The sequence below is a fragment of the Triticum urartu genome, chromosome 5A (genome assembly GCF_056163025.1).
Source record: "Triticum urartu cultivar PI428250 chromosome 5A, HENAU_Tu73, whole genome shotgun sequence".
Lineage (NCBI taxonomy): Eukaryota > Viridiplantae > Streptophyta > Magnoliopsida > Poales > Poaceae > Triticum > Triticum urartu.
This window is the reverse complement of record NC_141877.1, coordinates 566,922,693-566,940,997: the sequence shown is the minus strand read 5'-3', so window position 1 is coordinate 566,940,997 and position 18,305 is coordinate 566,922,693. Positions and strand designations below refer to the sequence as shown.

The window sequence follows — 18,305 nt, the reverse complement described above, 5'->3', positions numbered from 1 at the left end:
AAAACATGCAAACAACAATTAGAGGACGTCTAACTTGTTTTTGCAGGGTATGCTATGTGATGTGATATGGCCAAAAGGATGTGATGAATGATATATGTGATGTATGAGATTGATCATGTTCTTGTAATAGGAATCACGACTTGCATGTCGATGAGTATGACAACCGGCAGGAGCCATAGGAGTTGTCTTAATTTATTTATGACCTGCGTGTCAACATAAACGTCATGTAATTACTTTACTTTATTGCTAACCGTTAGCTGTAGTAGTAGAAGTAATAGATGACGTGACAACTTCATGGAGACACGATGATGGAGATCATGATGATGGAGATCATGGTGTCATACCGGTGACAAGATGATCATGGAGCCCCAAGATGGAGATCAAAGGAGCTATATGATATTGGCCATATCATGTCACTATTATTTGATTGCATGTCATGTTTATCATGTTTATACATCTTGTTTGCTTAGAACGACGGTAGTAAATAAGATGATCCCTCATTAAAATTTCAAGAAGTGTTCTCCCCTAACTGTGCACCGTTGCTACAGTTCGTCGTTTCGAAGCACGCCGTGATGATCGGGTGTGATAGATCCTTACGTTCACATACAACGGGTGTTGACGAGCCTAGCATGTACAGACATGGCCTCGGAACACAGCAAAAACACTTGGGGTTAACTTGACGAGCCTAGCATGTACAGACATGGCCTCGGAACACAGAGACCGAAAGGTCGAGCATGAGTCGTATGGTAGATACGATCAACATGATGATGTTCACCGACGTTGACTAGTCCGTCTCACGTGATGATCGGACACGGCCTAGTTCACTCGGATCATGTAATCACTTAGATGACTAGAGGGATGTCTATTTAAGTGGGAGTTCATAAGATGAACTTAATTATTCTGAACATAGTCAAAAGGATTTTGCAAATTATGTCGTAGCTCACGCTATAGTTCTACTGTTTAGATATGTTCCTAGAGAAAAATTAGTTGAAAGTTGATAGTAGCAATTATGCGGACTAGGTCCGTAAACTGAGGATTGTCCTCATTGCTTCATAGAAGGCTTATGTCCTTAATGCACCGCTCGGTGTGTTGAACCTCGAACGTCGTCTGTGGATGTTGCGAACATCTGACATACACGTTTCGATAACTACGTGATAGTTCAGTTAAATGGTTTAGAATTGAGGCACCAAAGATGTTTTGAAACGTCGCGAAACATATGAGATGTTTCGAGGGCTGAAATTGGGATTTCAGGCTCGTGCCCACGTCAAGAGGTATAAGACCTCCGACGGTTCTTCTAGCCTACATACTAAGGGAGAAAAGCTCAATTGTTGAGCTTGTGCTCAGATTGTCTGAGTACAACAATCGCTTGAATCGAGTGGGAGTTGATCTTCCAGATGAAATAGTGATGGTTCTCCAAAGTCATTACCACCAAGCTGCTAGAGCTTCGTGATGAACTATAATATATCAGGGACATATATGATGATTCTTGAGATATTCGCGATGTTTGGCACCACAAAAGTAGAGATCAAGAAGGAGCATCAATTGTTGATGGTTGGTGAAACCACTAGTTTCAAGAAGGGCAAGGGCACGAAGGGATACTTCATAAAACAGCAATTCAGCTGCTGCTCAAGTGAAGAAACCCAAGGTTGAACCCAAACCCGAGACTAAGTGCTTCTGTAATAAGGGGAACAGCCACTGGAGCAGGATTACCCTAGATACTTGGTAGATGAGAAGGCTGTCGATAGAAGTATATTGGATATACATTGTGTTGATGTGTACTTTACTAGTACTCCTAGTAGCACCAGGGTATTAGATACCGGTTCGGTTGCTAAGTGTTAGTAACTCGAAATAAAAGCTACGGAATAAACAGAGACTAGCTAAAGGTGAGCTGACGATATGTGTTGGAAGTGTTTCCAATGTTGATATGATCAAGCATCGCACGCTCCCTCTACCATCGAGATTGGTGTTTGCGTTGAGCATAGACATGATTGGATTATGTCTATCGCAATACGGTTATTCATTTAAGGAGAATAATGGTTACTCTGTTTATTTGAATAATACCTTCAATGGTCTTGCACCTATAATGAATGGTTTATTGAATCTCGATCGTAGTGATACACATGTTCATGCCAAAAGATAGTAATGATAGTACCACCTACTTGTGGCACTGCCACGTAAGTCATATCGGTATAAAACGCATGAAGAAGCTCCATGTTGATGGATCTTTGGGCTCACTCGTTTTTGAAAAGTTTGGGACATGCGAACCGTGTCTATTGGTATATATACATGAAGAAATTCCATGCAAATGGACCATTTTGTACTCACTTGATTTTGAATCACTTGAGACATGCAAATCATGCCACATGGGCAAGATGACTGAAAGCCTCGTTTCCAGTAAAATGGAACTAGAAAGCAACTTGTTGGAAGTAATACATTTTGATGTGTGCAATCCAATGAGTGCTGAGGCATGTAGTGGATATCGTTATGTTCTTACTTCACAGATGATTTGAGTAGATGTTGAGTATATTTACTTGATGAATCACGAGTCTGAATTATTGAAAGGTTCAAGTAAGTTCAGGGTGAAGTTGAAAGATCGTCGTGACAAGAGGATAAAATATCTATGATATGATCATAGAGATGAATATCTGAATTGCGAGTTTGGCACGGAATTAAGACATTGTGGAAATTGTTTCACAACTAATACAGCCTGGAACACCATAGTGTGATGGTGTGTCCGAACATCATAACTGCACCCTATTGGATATGATGCATACCATGATGTCTCTTATCGAATTACCATGATAGTTTATGGGTTAGGCATTAAAGACAACCACATTCACTTTAAATAGGGCACCACGTAATTCCGATGAGATGACACCGTATGAACTATGGTTTAGAGAAACCTAAACTGTCATTTCTTAAAAGTTTGGGGCTGCGACGCTTATGTGAAAAAGTTTCAGGCTGATAAGCTCGAACCCAAAGCGGATAAATGCATCTTCATAGGACACCCAAAACAGTTGGGCATACCTCCTATCTCAGATCCGAAAGCAATATGGGATTGTTTCCAGAATCGGGTCCTTTCTCGAGGAAAAGTTTCTCTCGAAAGAATTGAGTGGGAGGATGGTGGAGACTTGATGAGGTTATTGAACCGTCTCTTCAACTAGTGTGTGGCAGGGCACAGGAAGTTGTTCCTGTGGCACCTACACCAATTGAAGTGGAAGCTTATGATAGTGATCATGAAACTTCAGATCAAGTCACTACCAAACCTCGTGGGATGACAAGGATGCGTACTACTTCAGAGTGGTACGTAATCCTGTCTTGGAAGTCATGTTGCTAGACAACAATGAACCTACGAACTATGGAGAAGCAATGGTGGGCCCGGATTCCGATAAATGGCTCGAGGCCATATAATCCGAGAGAGGATCCATATATGAAAACAAAGTGTAGACTTTGGAAGAACTACTTGATGGTCGTAAGGCTGTTAGGTACATATGGATTTTAAAAGGAAGATGGACAATGATGGTAAATGTCACCATTAAGAAAGCTCGACTTGTCGTTAAGATGTTTTCCGACAAGTTCAAGGAGTTGACTACGGTGAGACTTTCTCACTCGTAGCGATGCTAAGAGTCTGTTGGAATTATATTAGCGATTACTGCATTATTTATGAAATCTTGCAGATAGGATGTCAAAACATTGTTTCCTCGACGATTTTCTTTAGGAAAGGTTGTATGTGATACAACCGGAAGGTTTTGTCAATCCTGAAAGATGCTAATAAGTATGCAAAGCTCCAGCAATCCTTCTGAGGACTGGAGTAAGTATCTCGGAGTTGGAATGTATGCTTTGATAAGATGATCAAAGATTTTGGGTTTATACAAAGTTTATGAGAAACTTGTATTTCCAAAGAAGTGAGTGGGAGCACTATAGAATTTCTGATGAATATATGTTGTTGATCGGAAATGACGTAGAATTTCTGGAAAGCATATAGGGTTATTTGGAAAGTGTTTTTCAATGGAAAGCCTGGATTAAGCTACTTGAACATTGAGCATCAAGATCTATAAGGATAGATCAAAACGCATAATGGTACTTTCAAATGAGCACATACCTTGACATGACCTTGAAGGTGTTCAAGATGGACCAGTCAAAGAAGGAGTTCTTGCCTGAGTTGTAAGGTATGAAGTTAAGACTTAAAGCTCGACCACGGCAGAATAGAGAAAAAGGACGAAGGTCGTCCCCTATGCTTAAGACATAGGCTCTACAGTATGCTATGCTGTGTATCGCACCTGAAGTGTGCCTTGCCATGAGTCAGTCAAGGGGTACAAGAGTGATCCAAGAACGGATCACAGGACAGTGGTCAAAGTTGTCCTTAGTAACTAGTGGACTAAGGAAGTTTCTCGGTTATGGAGGTGGTAAAAAGAGTTCGTCGTAAAGGGTTACGTCGATGCAAGCTTAACACCTATCCGGATAGCTCTGAGTAGAGATACCGGATGCATATAATGGAGCAACAATTTAGAATAGCTCCAAGTAGAACAGTTATTTGGAATAGCTCCAAATAGAGCGTGGTAGCTACATCTAGGAGATGACATAGAGATTTGTAAAGCACACACGGATCTGAAAGGTTCGGACCCGTTGACTAAAACCTCTCTCACAAGCAACATGATCAAACCTAAAACTCATTGAGTGTTAATCACATAGTGATGTGAACTAGACTACTGACTCTAGTAAACTCTTGGGTGATAGTCACATGGCGATGTGACCTGTGAGTGTTAATCACACGACGATGTGAACTAGATTATTGACTCTAGTGCAAGTGGGAGACTGTTGGAAATATGCCCTAGAGGCAATAATAAATTAGTTATTATTATATTTCCTTGTTCATGATAATCGTTTATTATCCATGCTGGAATTGTATTGATAGGAAACTCAGATACATGTGTGGATACATAGACAACACCATGTCCCTAGTAAGCCTCTAGTTGACTAGCTCGTTGATCAATAGATGGTTACGGTTTCCTGACCATGGACATTGGATGTCGTTGATAACGGGATCACATCATTAGGAGAATGATGTGATGGACAAGACCCAATCCTAAGCATAGCACTAGATCGTGTAGTTCGTATGCTAAAGCTTTTCTAATGTCAAGTATCATTTCCTTAGACCATGAGATTGTGCAACTCCCGGATACCGTAGGAGTGCTTTGGGTGTGCCAAACGTCACAACATAACTGGGTGGCTATAAAGGTACATTACAGGTATCTCTGAAAGTGTCTGTTGGGTTGGCACGAATCGAGACTGGGATTTGTCACTCCGTGTAAGCGGAGAGGTATCTCTGGGCCCACTCGGTAGGACATCATCATATGCGCAATGTGACCAAGGAGTTGATCACGGGATGATGTGTTACGGAACGAGTAAAGAGACTTGCCGGTAACGAGATTGAACTAGGTATTGGATACCGACGATCGAATCTCGGGCAAGTAACATACCGATAGACAAAGGGAATTGTATACGGGATTGATTAAGTTCTTGACATCGTGGTTCATCCGATGAGATCATCGTGGAACATGTGGGAGCCAACATGGGTATCCAGATCCCGCTGTTGGTTATTAACCGGAGAGTCGTCTCGGTCATGTCTGCATGTCTCCCGAACCCATAGGGTCTACACACTTAAGGTTCGATGACGCTAGGGTTGTAGAGATATTAGTATGCGGTAACCCGAATGTTGTTCGGAGTCCCGGATGAGATCCCGGACATCACGGGGAGTTCCGGAATGGTCCGGAGGTAAAGAATTATATATAGGAAGTGCTATTTCGGCCATCGGGACAAGTTTCGGGGTCACCGGTATTGTACCGGGATCACCGGAAGGGTCCCGGGGGTCCACCGGGTGGGGCCACCTGCCCCGGGGGCCACATGGGCTGTAGGGGGTGTGCCTTGGCCTATATGGGCCAAGGGCACCAGCCCCAAGAGGCCCATGCGCCAAGAGAGAGAAAAAAGGGGAGAGTCCTAAAGGGGGAAGGCACCTCCGAGGTGCCTTGGGGAGGATGGACTCCTCCCCCCCTTGGCCGCACCCTTCCTTGGAGGAAGGGGCAAGGGCTGCGCCTCCCCCCTCTCCCTTGGCCCTATATATAGTGGGGAAAAGGAGGAGCAAAGATACCTGAGCCCTGGCGCCTCCCTCTCCCTCTCGTGACACATCTCCCTCCTCCCGCAGCGCTTAGCGAAGCCCTGTTGGAATCCCGCTACTTCCACCACGCCGTCGTGCTGCTGGATCTCCATCAACCTCTCCCTCCTCCTTGCTGGATCAAGGCGTGGGAGACGTCTCCGTTCCGTACGTGTGTTGAACGCGGAGGTGCCGTCCGTTCGGCGCTAGGATCATCGGTGATTTGAATCACGACGAGTACGACTCCATCAACCCCGCTCTCTTGAACGCTTCCGCGCGCGATCTACAAGGGTATGTAGATCCACTCCTCCCTCGTTGCTAGATGACTCCATAGATAGATCTTGGTGACACGTAGGAAAATTTTAAATTATTGCTACTTTCCCCAACAACTCATTTGGTCCGTGCGTGGTCGATCGGGCCAAAACAAACAGAAATGATGGCCTAACTCATCCACAAATTGCGTCCACTCAGTGTCTGTCTGGACGCATTTTCAGCCCAAATTTGCGCCAGATTCGCGTCCATGCAGACACTAGATGCACGCCTGCGTGTCTGCCTCGAGACAACACTTTGATCTTCTACCTACCGCTGCCTGTCGTATTAAATGGACACACGTGCGCTTGGGTCCGCAAATCAGCGTCATCCGGAGGTCCTTTTTTAGCCGATGCGCGCGCGCGCGTGTGTGTGTGTGGGGGGGGGGGGGGGGGAGGGGCCGGTGGATGAGGAGAGGGCGGGGGTCGAGCGAGGGAAGAATAATGTGCCCGTGTCCGGCCCAGTATGAGCATCTATGTTGATGGATTGAAAATGTTTGGATTGTCCGATCCAAACATACAGGGACAAAATAAGCGTCCACTTAGGGGATGACCGAAAACTACCATGAAGATGAAAGAACGGGGAAAAGAGGAGGGAGCTGACCAGCTGATCGTGTGTCCAGGTGAACAAACAAGCGTAGAGGTGAATTTACACGGATGTGGGCATGCATCGCCGACCGAAGCAATTTTCTGCTGCCATGTGTCTTGATCGATCGTATACGTTGAAAGTGAAGTTATGCCCTACGAAATGACACTATTTACATGTTTCCGTAATGCGCGTCTTTGTCGCCAACATCTTCTACGTACGATGTGGACTAGCTACCACTGGAGTCTCCGAGGTGTTGACGAGAGCAGATCAAGACGAGGCACGTCGTCGGTCAAGGCTAGCTGCCGCCCGCACAGCAAGGCCGGTTCACACTTTCCCCCTTGTCTATAGTGGCCTGCCGGCCGGCCGGTTGGCCGCATGCAGCTAAACTTCAAACCGGAACAAGTTCACCACAGGTCAAGTCTTACACGCCATGAATGGCCACCCACTCCTGCATTTCACTTCATGGTCCACAAGTTTAATCAGCTGCTGCAGCAGTCGGCAGCATGTGTTTCCTGGAGACTTTCCTGGAACATGCATGCAAGCGCTTGACTGACTTTGAAAGATCCGGTTGCCTTGCCGTGCCGTGCGCGCCATGGCTGCAACAAGGTCATGGTTGCCTGCGATGGAATCATGGAGACATGAGACTACAAATACACCTCTACACTCCCAGTCCATGCACACGCACACCGCTCTTTGATGCCCACTCACACAGATAAACAGCTCGATCAATGGCCTCTCCAACATCGTCTACTCCCATTCCCATCTTCTTCATACTCGCGCTACTGTCGGTCCTCTCATCATCTTCTCCCAGCCCGGCCAGCAGCTCCGGCGGCGACACCGACCTCGCCGCGCTGCTGGCTTTCAAAGCCCAGCTCGCCGACCCTCTTGGCATCCTTGCCGGCAACTGGACCACCGGCACGTCCTTTTGTTACTGGGTCGGCGTCTCGTGCAGCCGGCGCAGGCAACGGGTCACCGCTCTGTCGTTGCCGGGCATGCCGCTCGCTGGTTCCATGACAACTCATGTCGGTAACCTCTCTTTCCTCTCCGTCCTCAACCTCACAAACACCAATCTCACTGGCGCCATTCCACCCGAACTTGGCAGGCTACATCGTCTAAAGTATCTTCGCCTCAGTGGAAATAGCTTGTCTAGCATCATACCTCCTACCCTGGGGAACCTAACGAGGCTGGAGTTCCTTGGTCTAGATTTGAACCAACTCTCGGGCCAGATCCCTCCTAAATTGCTACTTCATATGCACAACCTTCGGAAAATTAATTTGTATGGAAATGACTTGAGTGGCGAAATATCTCCGTATTTGTTCAACAACACGCCTTCATTGTCATACATCAGTTTTGGCAATAACAGCCTATCGGGTCCTATACCACACACCATTGCGTCCCTACCCATGCTTCAAGTCTTAAACCTACAGGTTAATCAACTCTCCGGCCTAGTGCCGCAAGCCATGTACAACATGTCTAGGTTACAAATTTTTGCACTTGCAGGAAACGGCAACCTGTCTGGAATATTTCCGACCAATCAAACTTTTAGCCTCCCAATGCTACAATTTTTTTCACTATTTCGTAACAACTTTACCGGTCGGTTTCCGTCGGGGCTTGCATCGTGCCAGTACCTAAAAGTAATATCTTTGAGTAGAAATTCCTTTGTGGATGTCGTGCCAACATGGTTAGCCAAATTATCACACCTTGAAGAGCTTTCCTTGGGTTTTAATAACCTCATAGGGTCAATTCCAGCTAATCTAGGCAATCTCACCAGTCTTGCTGCATTAGAACTATCTAATGGCAACTTGGAAGGGGAAATTCCACGAGAATTGGGTCTTATGCAGAAACTATCATATTTGCATGTTGGATACAACCAATTCACAGGAAACATTCCAGACTCCCTCTGGAATTTGTCCAGATTGTCTTACCTAAATTTGGGAACTAATCAATTGTCCGGCCAAGGACCAAGTACACTTGAATATAATGCAGATTTGAACGTGCTTGATTTGTCGGATAACAATTTAGATGGGAATTTAGACTTTTTGTTAGATCTTTCCAAGTGCAGACAACTCCAAGGCATTGACGTACAAGAAAATTCTTTCACCGGCATCCTTCCTGACCTTGTGGGAAACATCACTTCACGTTTAGCCATTTTCTCTGCAGGTTATAATAAGTTAACAGGTGGCCTTCCGGTAGCAATTCAAACATAAGCAGTCTTGAAGTGATAGATCTTTCAAACAACCTATTCACCGAGCCAATTCCAGAGTCCATTTCTATGTTAGAAAATCTTTTGTACCTTGATCTCTCCCACAATCACATGTTAGGTCTGATACCAACACAAATAGGTATGCTCGGGAGGGTTCAACATTTATTTCTCCAGGCAAACAAATTCTCGGGCTGCATACCAGGCAACTTTGGTAACCTTAGTTGGTTAGAAAACATCAACTTGTCTAATAACCAGCTAAGCTCAACAATACCCACGAGCTTTTTCCACCTGAATAAACTTATCAAATTGGATATTTCTCACAATTCCTTTGTTGGTGCACTACCATCCGATATTTCTAGTCTAAGACAAACATATCAAATGGACATCTCTTCAAACCTATTGACAGGAAGCATCCCAAGATCACTTGGACAACTTAACATGCTAACCTACCTAAATCTATCCCACAACTCATTGGAAAACTCAATTCCGGGCACATTCGAAAAACTAAAAAGCTTAGCATCATTAGACCTCTCATTTAACAATCTCTCGGGTACCATTCCCAAGTTTCTTGCAAACTTTACCTATTTGACTATCTTAAACCTTTCATTCAACAGGCTAGAAGGCCAAATACCCGGGGGAGGTATTTTCTCAAACCTCACGGTACAATCTTTGATTGGCAATGCTGGCCTATGTGGTGCTCCGCGCCTCCGATTTTCGCCTTGCCTTGGCAGATCTCCCTCAACTGCTATACACTTCCCACTATTCCTACTCCCAACCCTCATATTAGCCGTGGTTGCCATTGCCATTTGTGTATACCTATGGCTTGAAAAGAAAATTAAGAAGGATGAGTGCAATGCATCTTTAAATCCAACCAATATCATGGGCCATCAGATAATCTCTTATCGGGAGCTCATTCACGCCACCGATAATTTTGGTGAACATAACATCCTCGGATCAGGAAGCTTCGGAAAAGTCTATAAGGGCTTATTGAGCAACGGCTTGGTGGTCGCGATAAAAGTTCTTGACATGCAACTAGAGCAGGCCATTCAAAGTTTTGACATTGAGTGTCGCGTTCTTTGCGTGACGCGACACCGCAACCTGATAAAGATACTCAACACATGTTCCACACATGACTTCAAAGCACTAGTGCTTGAGTACATGCCAAATGGTAGCTTAGAGGCACTCCTACACTCCTCTCAAAGTACACTACACCTAGGATTCCTTGATAGACTTGGCATCATGCTCGATGTGTCGATGGCAATTGAGTATTTGCACCATGATCATCATGAGTTGATCTTGCACTGTGACTTGAAACCTAGTAATGTGTTGTTTGACGAGGAGATGACTGCACATGTGGCGGACTTTGGCATTGCAAGGTTGCTTCTCGACGACAACTCAGTGATATCTGGGAGCATGCCTGGAACAGTTGGATACATGGCACCAGGTACTTAATTAGCTAGCTCATGTTACCTTGTTCAACCAACTAGATGTTAAAAATCATTGATAGTTATGGCTCCACCCAGAACAATAAGGCCGAGAAACTGCATTTTAATTCCGGTTTACGTTTTTCTTGGGTAGAGTACGGAACACTTGGAAAAGCATCGCGGAAGAGCGATGTGTTCAGTTATGGGATCATGCTCCTTGAAGTTTTCACCGGAAGAAGACCGACCGACGCTATGTTCGATGCACAGCTAACCCTTAGGCAGTGGGTTCATCAAGCATTTCCTGCAGATCTTTTCCAGGTCGTCGATGGCCACTTAGTGCAAGGTTCCTCTCTTTCGAACTGCAGCTTGGACAATGGTTTTGTTGTGTCCTTGTTCGAGCTGGGTTTACTATGTTCTAGCGACTCGCCTGACCAAAGGATGACGATGCGCGACGTGGTGGTGACGCTGAAGAAGATCAAAGCTGAGTTCACTGGGCGAACATCCAAGACATCATGTAGTGCAACACAGTGATCGAGCTACCTAGTTTCTTGCCTCTTGTCTCATCTATAAATGCGCATGCTTGTATTTGTTTCTCTTCTTATTCCAATGTACTTGTTCTTCTTCTTGTTGTTGTTCATCACAGTAATCACGTCTACCTTAAGTAGAAAGCAAAGCCGGGGGAAATGTAGTCCTTCTCTGAGCATGTATTTGCAGGTTGTTCTGTGAGCAAGTGGAGTCGGTCAGTTATAATTGTGCTAGTCAAATGAAGATCAGCCAATAACGTATTCTTTTGCGTTGGTGGAGCGAACCATTGAGCTGATTGCAGTAAAACATAGTGAGTGTACTGGTGAGTTTTGTATGTGCTTTCTGCATATGCATCGATCATTACAGTCACTGTGATCTTGCCGGCGGTCGAAACGTCAAGCATAGCAATTTAGCAACATGTACAGTTGGTACGCGGACCTACCGAATTACCATGACCCGAGAGACACGCCACAACTCGAACTGACCGGCCTGATCATGTAGTTCAGGGCACACAACTGAAGCTCTACTAGTCGTTGGGCCAACTCCAACCGTCGACCCTAAATGGACATCCGTTTTGTCCGAATTTTGTTCGTTTGGGTCGGCAAAATGGACATGCGCGTCCGCTCTTGGTCGTTCGGCCATCGATGCGTCCAACCGGCCCACCGCATCCCAATTTGTCCGTTTTCTGGACTTGAAATTTGAACCCAAATAGACATTGCAAAAATAATTTAAAAACATTAATATAAATATAAACGACAACAAAAAGCCAATCCAACATATTTCTTAACTTAAAATTGAAAGACATAAAAAAACTAGATAGCCCGTCGCCGCCGCGGCCGCTTTCGTCCTCGTCACCCATGAGGTCGATGTAGGCCGCCAGCGTCCGGAGGTGGGCTGGCGGCCCCTGCCAGGCGGGAGGCACCTGCGAAGGTGGTTGCGGTGCCGCCTACACAACCTCTGATCGTGGCGGCAACGGTGACCATGTGTCGGCGCCTGCGTACTCCGGCGTGCATGGCACGGTCTCCGTCCATGACCAGGACTAGCCGACCAAGGCCAGGTTCCACGTCGCGGGCTGCTCCTTCTGCACCTCCTCCATGGCCTCCTCCTTGACCATGTCGTGGAGCCCAGGATGGCGACGTCGCCGGCCGCAGAGAGGGCCATCATCACATCGAGGCCCTCCCATTGGCGCTCTTCATGGAACTGGATGGAGTCCTCCATCACCCGTTTCATGAGCTTCGCCTCCTCCTCGGCGGTCATCAGAGCAGGTGGTGGCGGGGACGGCGAAGGAGTGGGCATGAGGCTGTGAACCAGCCTACGCCCGCGGTGCTGGGGCGGGCTAGGAGCGTGCACGCGACGGGCTCGGAGCACGACCGGCAAAGAAGGATTGCCGCCGCAGATTGTGCTCGTCGCGGAGCCATGTATCCCACAGCGGGGAGTCCACAGCGTACCTCGCATCGTGGATGAGGTCCGACGGCAGGCGGGCACAGCGGCGGTCGATCTCCTCGCGGCGGGCACGGCGGTGGTCGGTCTCCTCGTGGCGGGCACGACCGCTCACTGGGATCGGTGGAATGGGCACCCGATCCGCGGAGAGATACCAGTTACTGGGGAGGTGCATGTCGCTCCACAGCAACGGCATGCCCGTCTCCCAATAGCGCTTGCAAATCTCCGCCTTGATGTAAGTGCATCTAGTGCCCCTTAGTGATTTTGGTGTATTGAAGACTTATAGGTTAAGGGATTAATGCGTTTGTGAGTGTATACAGGTCTATAAGTCTATGAGGAGTTTGATATTTACAGAGAAAGTCGACCCCTAAAAATGAAGTTCTTCGACTGAAGACTTTAAATCTTTGAAGACTTTCTGAAGACTTTGAAAGTGAAGAAATTGGTGTGACCTTGAAGACTTGGTATTCATTCGAGGAACATGAAGCATGAAGACTTTTGTTTTCGTAGTTTCATTTTCTCTTTCTTGAGTCATAGGAAACACCGTACTGTTAAAGGGGGTCGAGAAAATACTAAGGAAAAATTTCCATGTGATGCTCAACTCAAAATCCTACACCTACCAATCCCTTCGAGTGAAGCCATTGGAAATCTCATACAGTCCAGTCATAATCTTCAGTGACAGAGACGAAGTTCTTTTGGTCTCTGAGGAATTTGTTCTGACTGAGGAGTTAGGAATTCGCCAGTGCGGATTTCCTACACATTGAGGAACATGATAGCCCTAAGGATTTTGCTACTCAAAATTCCGACCGTTGCTGTGCTATGCGCCAGCTGTCCCAAAATATCTATCCATCTAACGGTCATTTCATTGAAGGGCATTTATGTCTTATCATGTCGGGATGCTCCCTAGGCTATAAATAGCCGCCCCCTACAACCACTAGCTGGTTGGCTGCTCCGAGAGAAACCGACACTTGTCATTTGAGAGCAACCCATCCTCCGAGGACTTTGAGCGAAAATCATCAAGTGAGGAAAAACCCAAAACCCAAACACCTACAAACTCCAAGTGATTGAGCATCACTGAAGAGATTGGTCCTGCGTGGATCCGACGCTTGTTACCTTTGAAGACTGTGCTTCTTCCAGACGGTTAGGCGTCATGGTCTAGAGCATCCAAGAGGAATTGTGGATCGCCGAGTGACCAAGTTTGTGAAGGTTCGGAAGTCACCTGAAGACTTACCACGAGTGATTGGACGAGGTCTGTGTGACCTTAGTTCAAGGAGAATACGGTGAGGACTGGGTGTCTTGAGCTGCGTGTTCAGGACTGGGTGTCCGGGACTGTGTGTCTTCGAGTTTAAATACTTAGCCGCTCCAACCAGCGTACAACTGAGACAGCAGTTGGAACTAGTCTACCAAATCATTGTCTTCACCAAGCTTACTGGTTCTATTTCCTCAACTCTTTCATTTCCTCATAACTGTGTTGTGTACTTGTTCATATCTGTGTTTGAAGACTTTGACTGAAGACTTTCTCAATTTCCTCAGTTCATTTTCTTCAGTCTGTTTGTCTTCATCCTGTGTTATCCTGTGCTTACGCTTCCTGTACTCTGTGCCTGTCTTCATTTCATCATGATGACTATGCTTGTATTCTGTTATGTTTACTTTTGAGTACTCATTTCGCTGCTAGTAGTTCTTCATAAAGGAATTTCCTCACCGGCAAATTCCTCAGTGAAGAATTTCATAAAAATTGCCTATTCACCTCCCTCTAGTCGATATAATGCACTTTCAATTGGTATCAGAGCAAGGTACTCCCTTGTTCTGTGTGATTTTGGTTTAACCGCCTGGAGTTTTAGTTATGTCGACTGTAGATATGATCAAGGTCTCTGCTGGATGTCCTACCTTCGATGGGATGGACTACCCCTACTGGAAGAATAAGATGCGAATGCATCTTGAGGCAATTGATAACGATCTCTGGTATGTTGTGGAAAATGGTGTTCCCTTAGTCACACCTTATCTGAATGCTGTTGATGTGAAGAGATTCAAGCAACTCGACTCTCAAGCGAAGAATATCATATGTGGCCATCTGAGCAAAGGACAGTATGGCAGAGTGAGTGCTTTGGAGACAACGAAGCTTATCTGGGACAGGTTGTCCAAAGTGAATGAAGGAGTCTCAACACAGCGTGACTCTCGAGTTGATGTTCTTCGCAATCTCTTCAACCGCTTCAAAAGACTCGACAATGAAAATGTTCAACAAACCTTCGATCGCCTCACTGACATCTCAAATGAGCTTCAAGCACTTGGTGCCACTGACATCACTGACCATGAGGTGGTGAAGAAATTGCTGAGATCGCTTGATTCGTCATTTGACACTCTGGCATTGATGATACAAGAACGTGCTGATTACAAGTCACTTGATCCCGCTGATATTCTCGAGAGACTAAGTACTCATGAGTTCCAACTTGCTGAAAAAAAAGATCTCTATGGTTCGAGCTATGGCAGATCACGCGCACTGAAGGCCAAGGCGGTATCTGAGTCCGAAGATGAAGACTCTGGTAGCAGCCTTGGTGATCCTGAAGAACTAAGCCATTATCTGGCTCTGCTCATGAAGAAGTTCCAAAAGTTTTCAAGACGTGGTCGCCTTGAAAGACCCTCAAGGAGCAATGATTCCTCATCTAGTGACTACAAGAGGAGGTTCGGTCACAAATGCAAGAAACATGGACATTCCATTCAAGATTGTCCTCAGTGGGAAAAGGAATCAAAGAAGAAGAAATATAAGGATTACAGTTCTGATGATGCGAAGAAAAAGAAGAAATCCACAAAATCTTCATCATCAAAATCCTCAAAGTCTTCATATCACAAGAAGAGCAGCTCCAAGAAGGCTAGGGCATTCATTGGCAAGGAAATGGACTCTGAGGCTGAATCTGAAGAAAATGAGGAAGATGAGTCATCTGAGGAGTCCGAATCCGGAGTGGCAAGCCTAGTTCTCGCTACTGCATTCGTCAGCAAGTCTATCTTCAACACTGAAGAAAATGACCTCACCAACAAGGCTGATGAAGGCGATGATGACTATGCTCCCACCTATTGCTTCATGGCAAAGGGTGCCAAGGTACTCAAATATACCTCCTCTGAATCAAGTGAGAATGAATCTGATGAAAACCTTAAGCCCAGCTATTCTAAACTTGCTAAGATTGCTGTAAAACAACAAAGGGCTCTTGAAAAGGTTCAAAACATGCTAGACAAAAGTGATGATATGTTGGGTGAAGAAATGGATCGCACTAAAGCCTTGACTGAAAATCTTCAGAGACTTTAGACTAGGTTTGACAATCTTCAAGGTCATCATAACACTCTCTTATCCAATCATGAGAAGCTTTCTTATGAATTTCTTCAAAGAAAGCAAGACCTTGAGAAGCTAAGAGTGAGTTATGAAGATCTTCAAAAGGAGCGCGATTCATTACTTGCTCAACAAATCAGCGCTTCTCAGGAAGAATTTGTTCCTCCTTGTTTGAAATGCATTGAACGTGAATCTGCTAATTCTTCACCTGAATGCTCAAATGCTGCTAATGTTTCAAATTCTTCACATGCCTCTGCTATCACTAATTCCTCATCTCAGGACATTGTTAGTATCACTGATGATGCAGGGTTGAAGGAATTGTACATGACAGGCATGTACAAAAGCCTCAAAGGGCATCCGACTCTTTGTGATGTGCTTAAAAAGAAGATCCTCAACAGGAACCCTAGGAAAGAGGGTATTGCTTTTGAGAGGAAACTCAATGCTGATGGTACATATTGGAAGCCTGAGCAGTACCCCAAACTACATGGGTTGCTGCAAAGGGACCTCCAGTTGATCCATCTAACCTATCTGAATATGCATGTGAATCTCCTCATTCTGATGATGAGTCATTTGACTCCAACTACAAACTGTTCAAAAATCAGAATGGTGAAGTATTTGCTAGATATGTTGACACTAACTGCAGGAACGGTCCCCCTATGAAGAAAATCTGGGTTCCCAAAAGATGCCTTGAAAATCTTCAAGTGAATGTCATCATGACGCCACCTGTGAAGAATAGGAACCCCAGATCAAATTCTTCATATGGATCCAAGTCCTCATACGGACCAAACTCCTCACACGGATCAAATTCCTCAAAAGGATCAAAGTCCTCATATGAACATCATCGTGCTAACCCGTATGTTTCGCAGGGAAGATCTAAGGATTATGGATATGCGCATTATTCTTCAAATTATTATGTCCATAAGTCCTCGAAGAATTTCTCTGCTTACTCTTATGCTTATTCTAACCCCTCTTATATGAAACGAAATGGACTGACTTCTATGCCATCCTTCTCGTATGGAGCTCGCAGAATGATGAACTCTTTGCCACCCCTTCAGATGTGGGTGGTGAAGAAAAAGAACTAATCTCTTCTGCAGAGTCAGGTCTCCAGACGTACGTAATCGTTTGAAGAATTTGCTAGAGACCTGAACATGCCTGATAGGACGCAGGCTAATCATGAAGAAATGAACTTTCATTTCTCACGTCCTCACACTGCTTTATCTATTCTGTTGCTTGATGAAATTGATCTGATGAATTGATGTCATATTCTTCACTGATGAAGTATATGAGTTTGTAAGCTGCACTAATTCATCTGCAGGATGATCAACCCAAAGCCACTGAGTGGGTCCTCGATAGTGGATGTACAAATCACATGACTGGTGACAAGAATCTATTGATGGATGCTTCATTATCTCCGTCGCATCTGAAGCATATCATCTTTGCTGACAAAGGCAAAAGTCAGGTATTGGGTCTAGGTAAGGTTGCGATCACAAAGGATCGACACATGGACAAAGTCATGCTTGTTGAGTCCTTAGGATACAACCTTATGTCTGTCTCAATGCTTTGTGATCTTGATATGGTTGTTGTCTTTGGCAAGTACCGTTGTGTTGTGGTTATGAAAGCTGACAATTCCAAAGTCTTCGAAGGCTTTAAGAGAGGAGACCTATATATTGTTGATTTCTCTACAGGACCACAACCAGCCGTGTGCCTACTTGCAAAAGCTTCAGAAGGCTGGCTCTGGCATCGACGACTTGGTCATGCAGGCATGAGGAATTTGCACACGCTTGCGAAGAAGAAGCATGTCATCGGCATCGAGAATGTCAAATTCCTCAAGGATCACCTATGCGGAGCCTGTGAAGCTGGGAAGATGACAAAGGCCAAGCATCCAGTGAAGACTATCATGACCGCCACTCGCCCATTTGAATTACTTCACATGGATCTCTTTGGTCCTAATCATTATTCTGCTGTTTCAAATGAAGCATCTCAATATGGCTTTGTTATTGTTGATGATTACTCTCGTTACACATGGGTACACCTTGTTACTTACAAACAAGAAGTGCAGGAAGTCTTCAAACGATTTTCCTCGAGGGCTTCAACCAACTTCGGTGTGAAGATCAAGCACATTAGAAGTGACAATGGCACTGAGTTCAAGAATTCTGGTCTCAATGACTATCTTGATGAACTTGGTATTACTCATGAGTTATCTGCTCCTTATACTCCTCAGCAGAACGGTGTCGTGGAGCGCAAGAACAGGACTCTTGCTGAGATGGCTCGCACTATGCTTGATGAATACAAAACGCCTCATCGTTTCTGGACTGAGGCAATTGATACTGCGTGCCAGAAAGTATGAAC

General features: G+C 45.3%; 2 protein-coding genes across 2 annotated transcripts; both read left to right on the top strand.

Moving 5' to 3' along the window:
• The first annotated feature begins 7,718 nt into the window (after positions 1–7,718).
• LOC147972921 (uncharacterized) lies at positions 7,719–9,255 on the top strand. Its single transcript, XM_087521747.1, has one exon. The coding sequence runs from the start codon at positions 7,777–7,779 to the stop codon at positions 9,253–9,255; it is 1,479 nt and encodes a 492-aa protein (XP_087377873.1). The 5' UTR covers positions 7,719–7,776.
• Positions 9,256–9,320: 65 nt separating this feature from the next.
• On the top strand, positions 9,321–11,416 carry LOC125510616 (putative LRR receptor-like serine/threonine-protein kinase At3g47570). Its single transcript, XM_048675842.2, has 2 exons — positions 9,321–10,695; positions 10,830–11,416. Exons 1-2 carry the CDS (start codon positions 9,321–9,323, stop codon positions 11,204–11,206), a joined length of 1,752 nt encoding a protein of 583 aa, XP_048531799.2. The 3' UTR covers positions 11,207–11,416.
• The last annotated feature ends 6,889 nt before the right edge of the window (positions 11,417–18,305 follow it).

Coding starts and splice junctions, on each gene's coding strand:
- LOC125510616 (XM_048675842.2), top strand. CDS start 9,321: ATGTTAGAAAATCTTTTGTACCTTGATCTCTCCCACAATCACATGTTA. Junction 10,696..10,829: donor AGTTGGATACATGGCACCAG/GTACTTAATTAG, acceptor TTTCTTGGGTAG/AGTACGGAACACTTGGAAAA.
- LOC147972921 (XM_087521747.1), top strand. CDS start 7,777: ATGGCCTCTCCAACATCGTCTACTCCCATTCCCATCTTCTTCATACTC.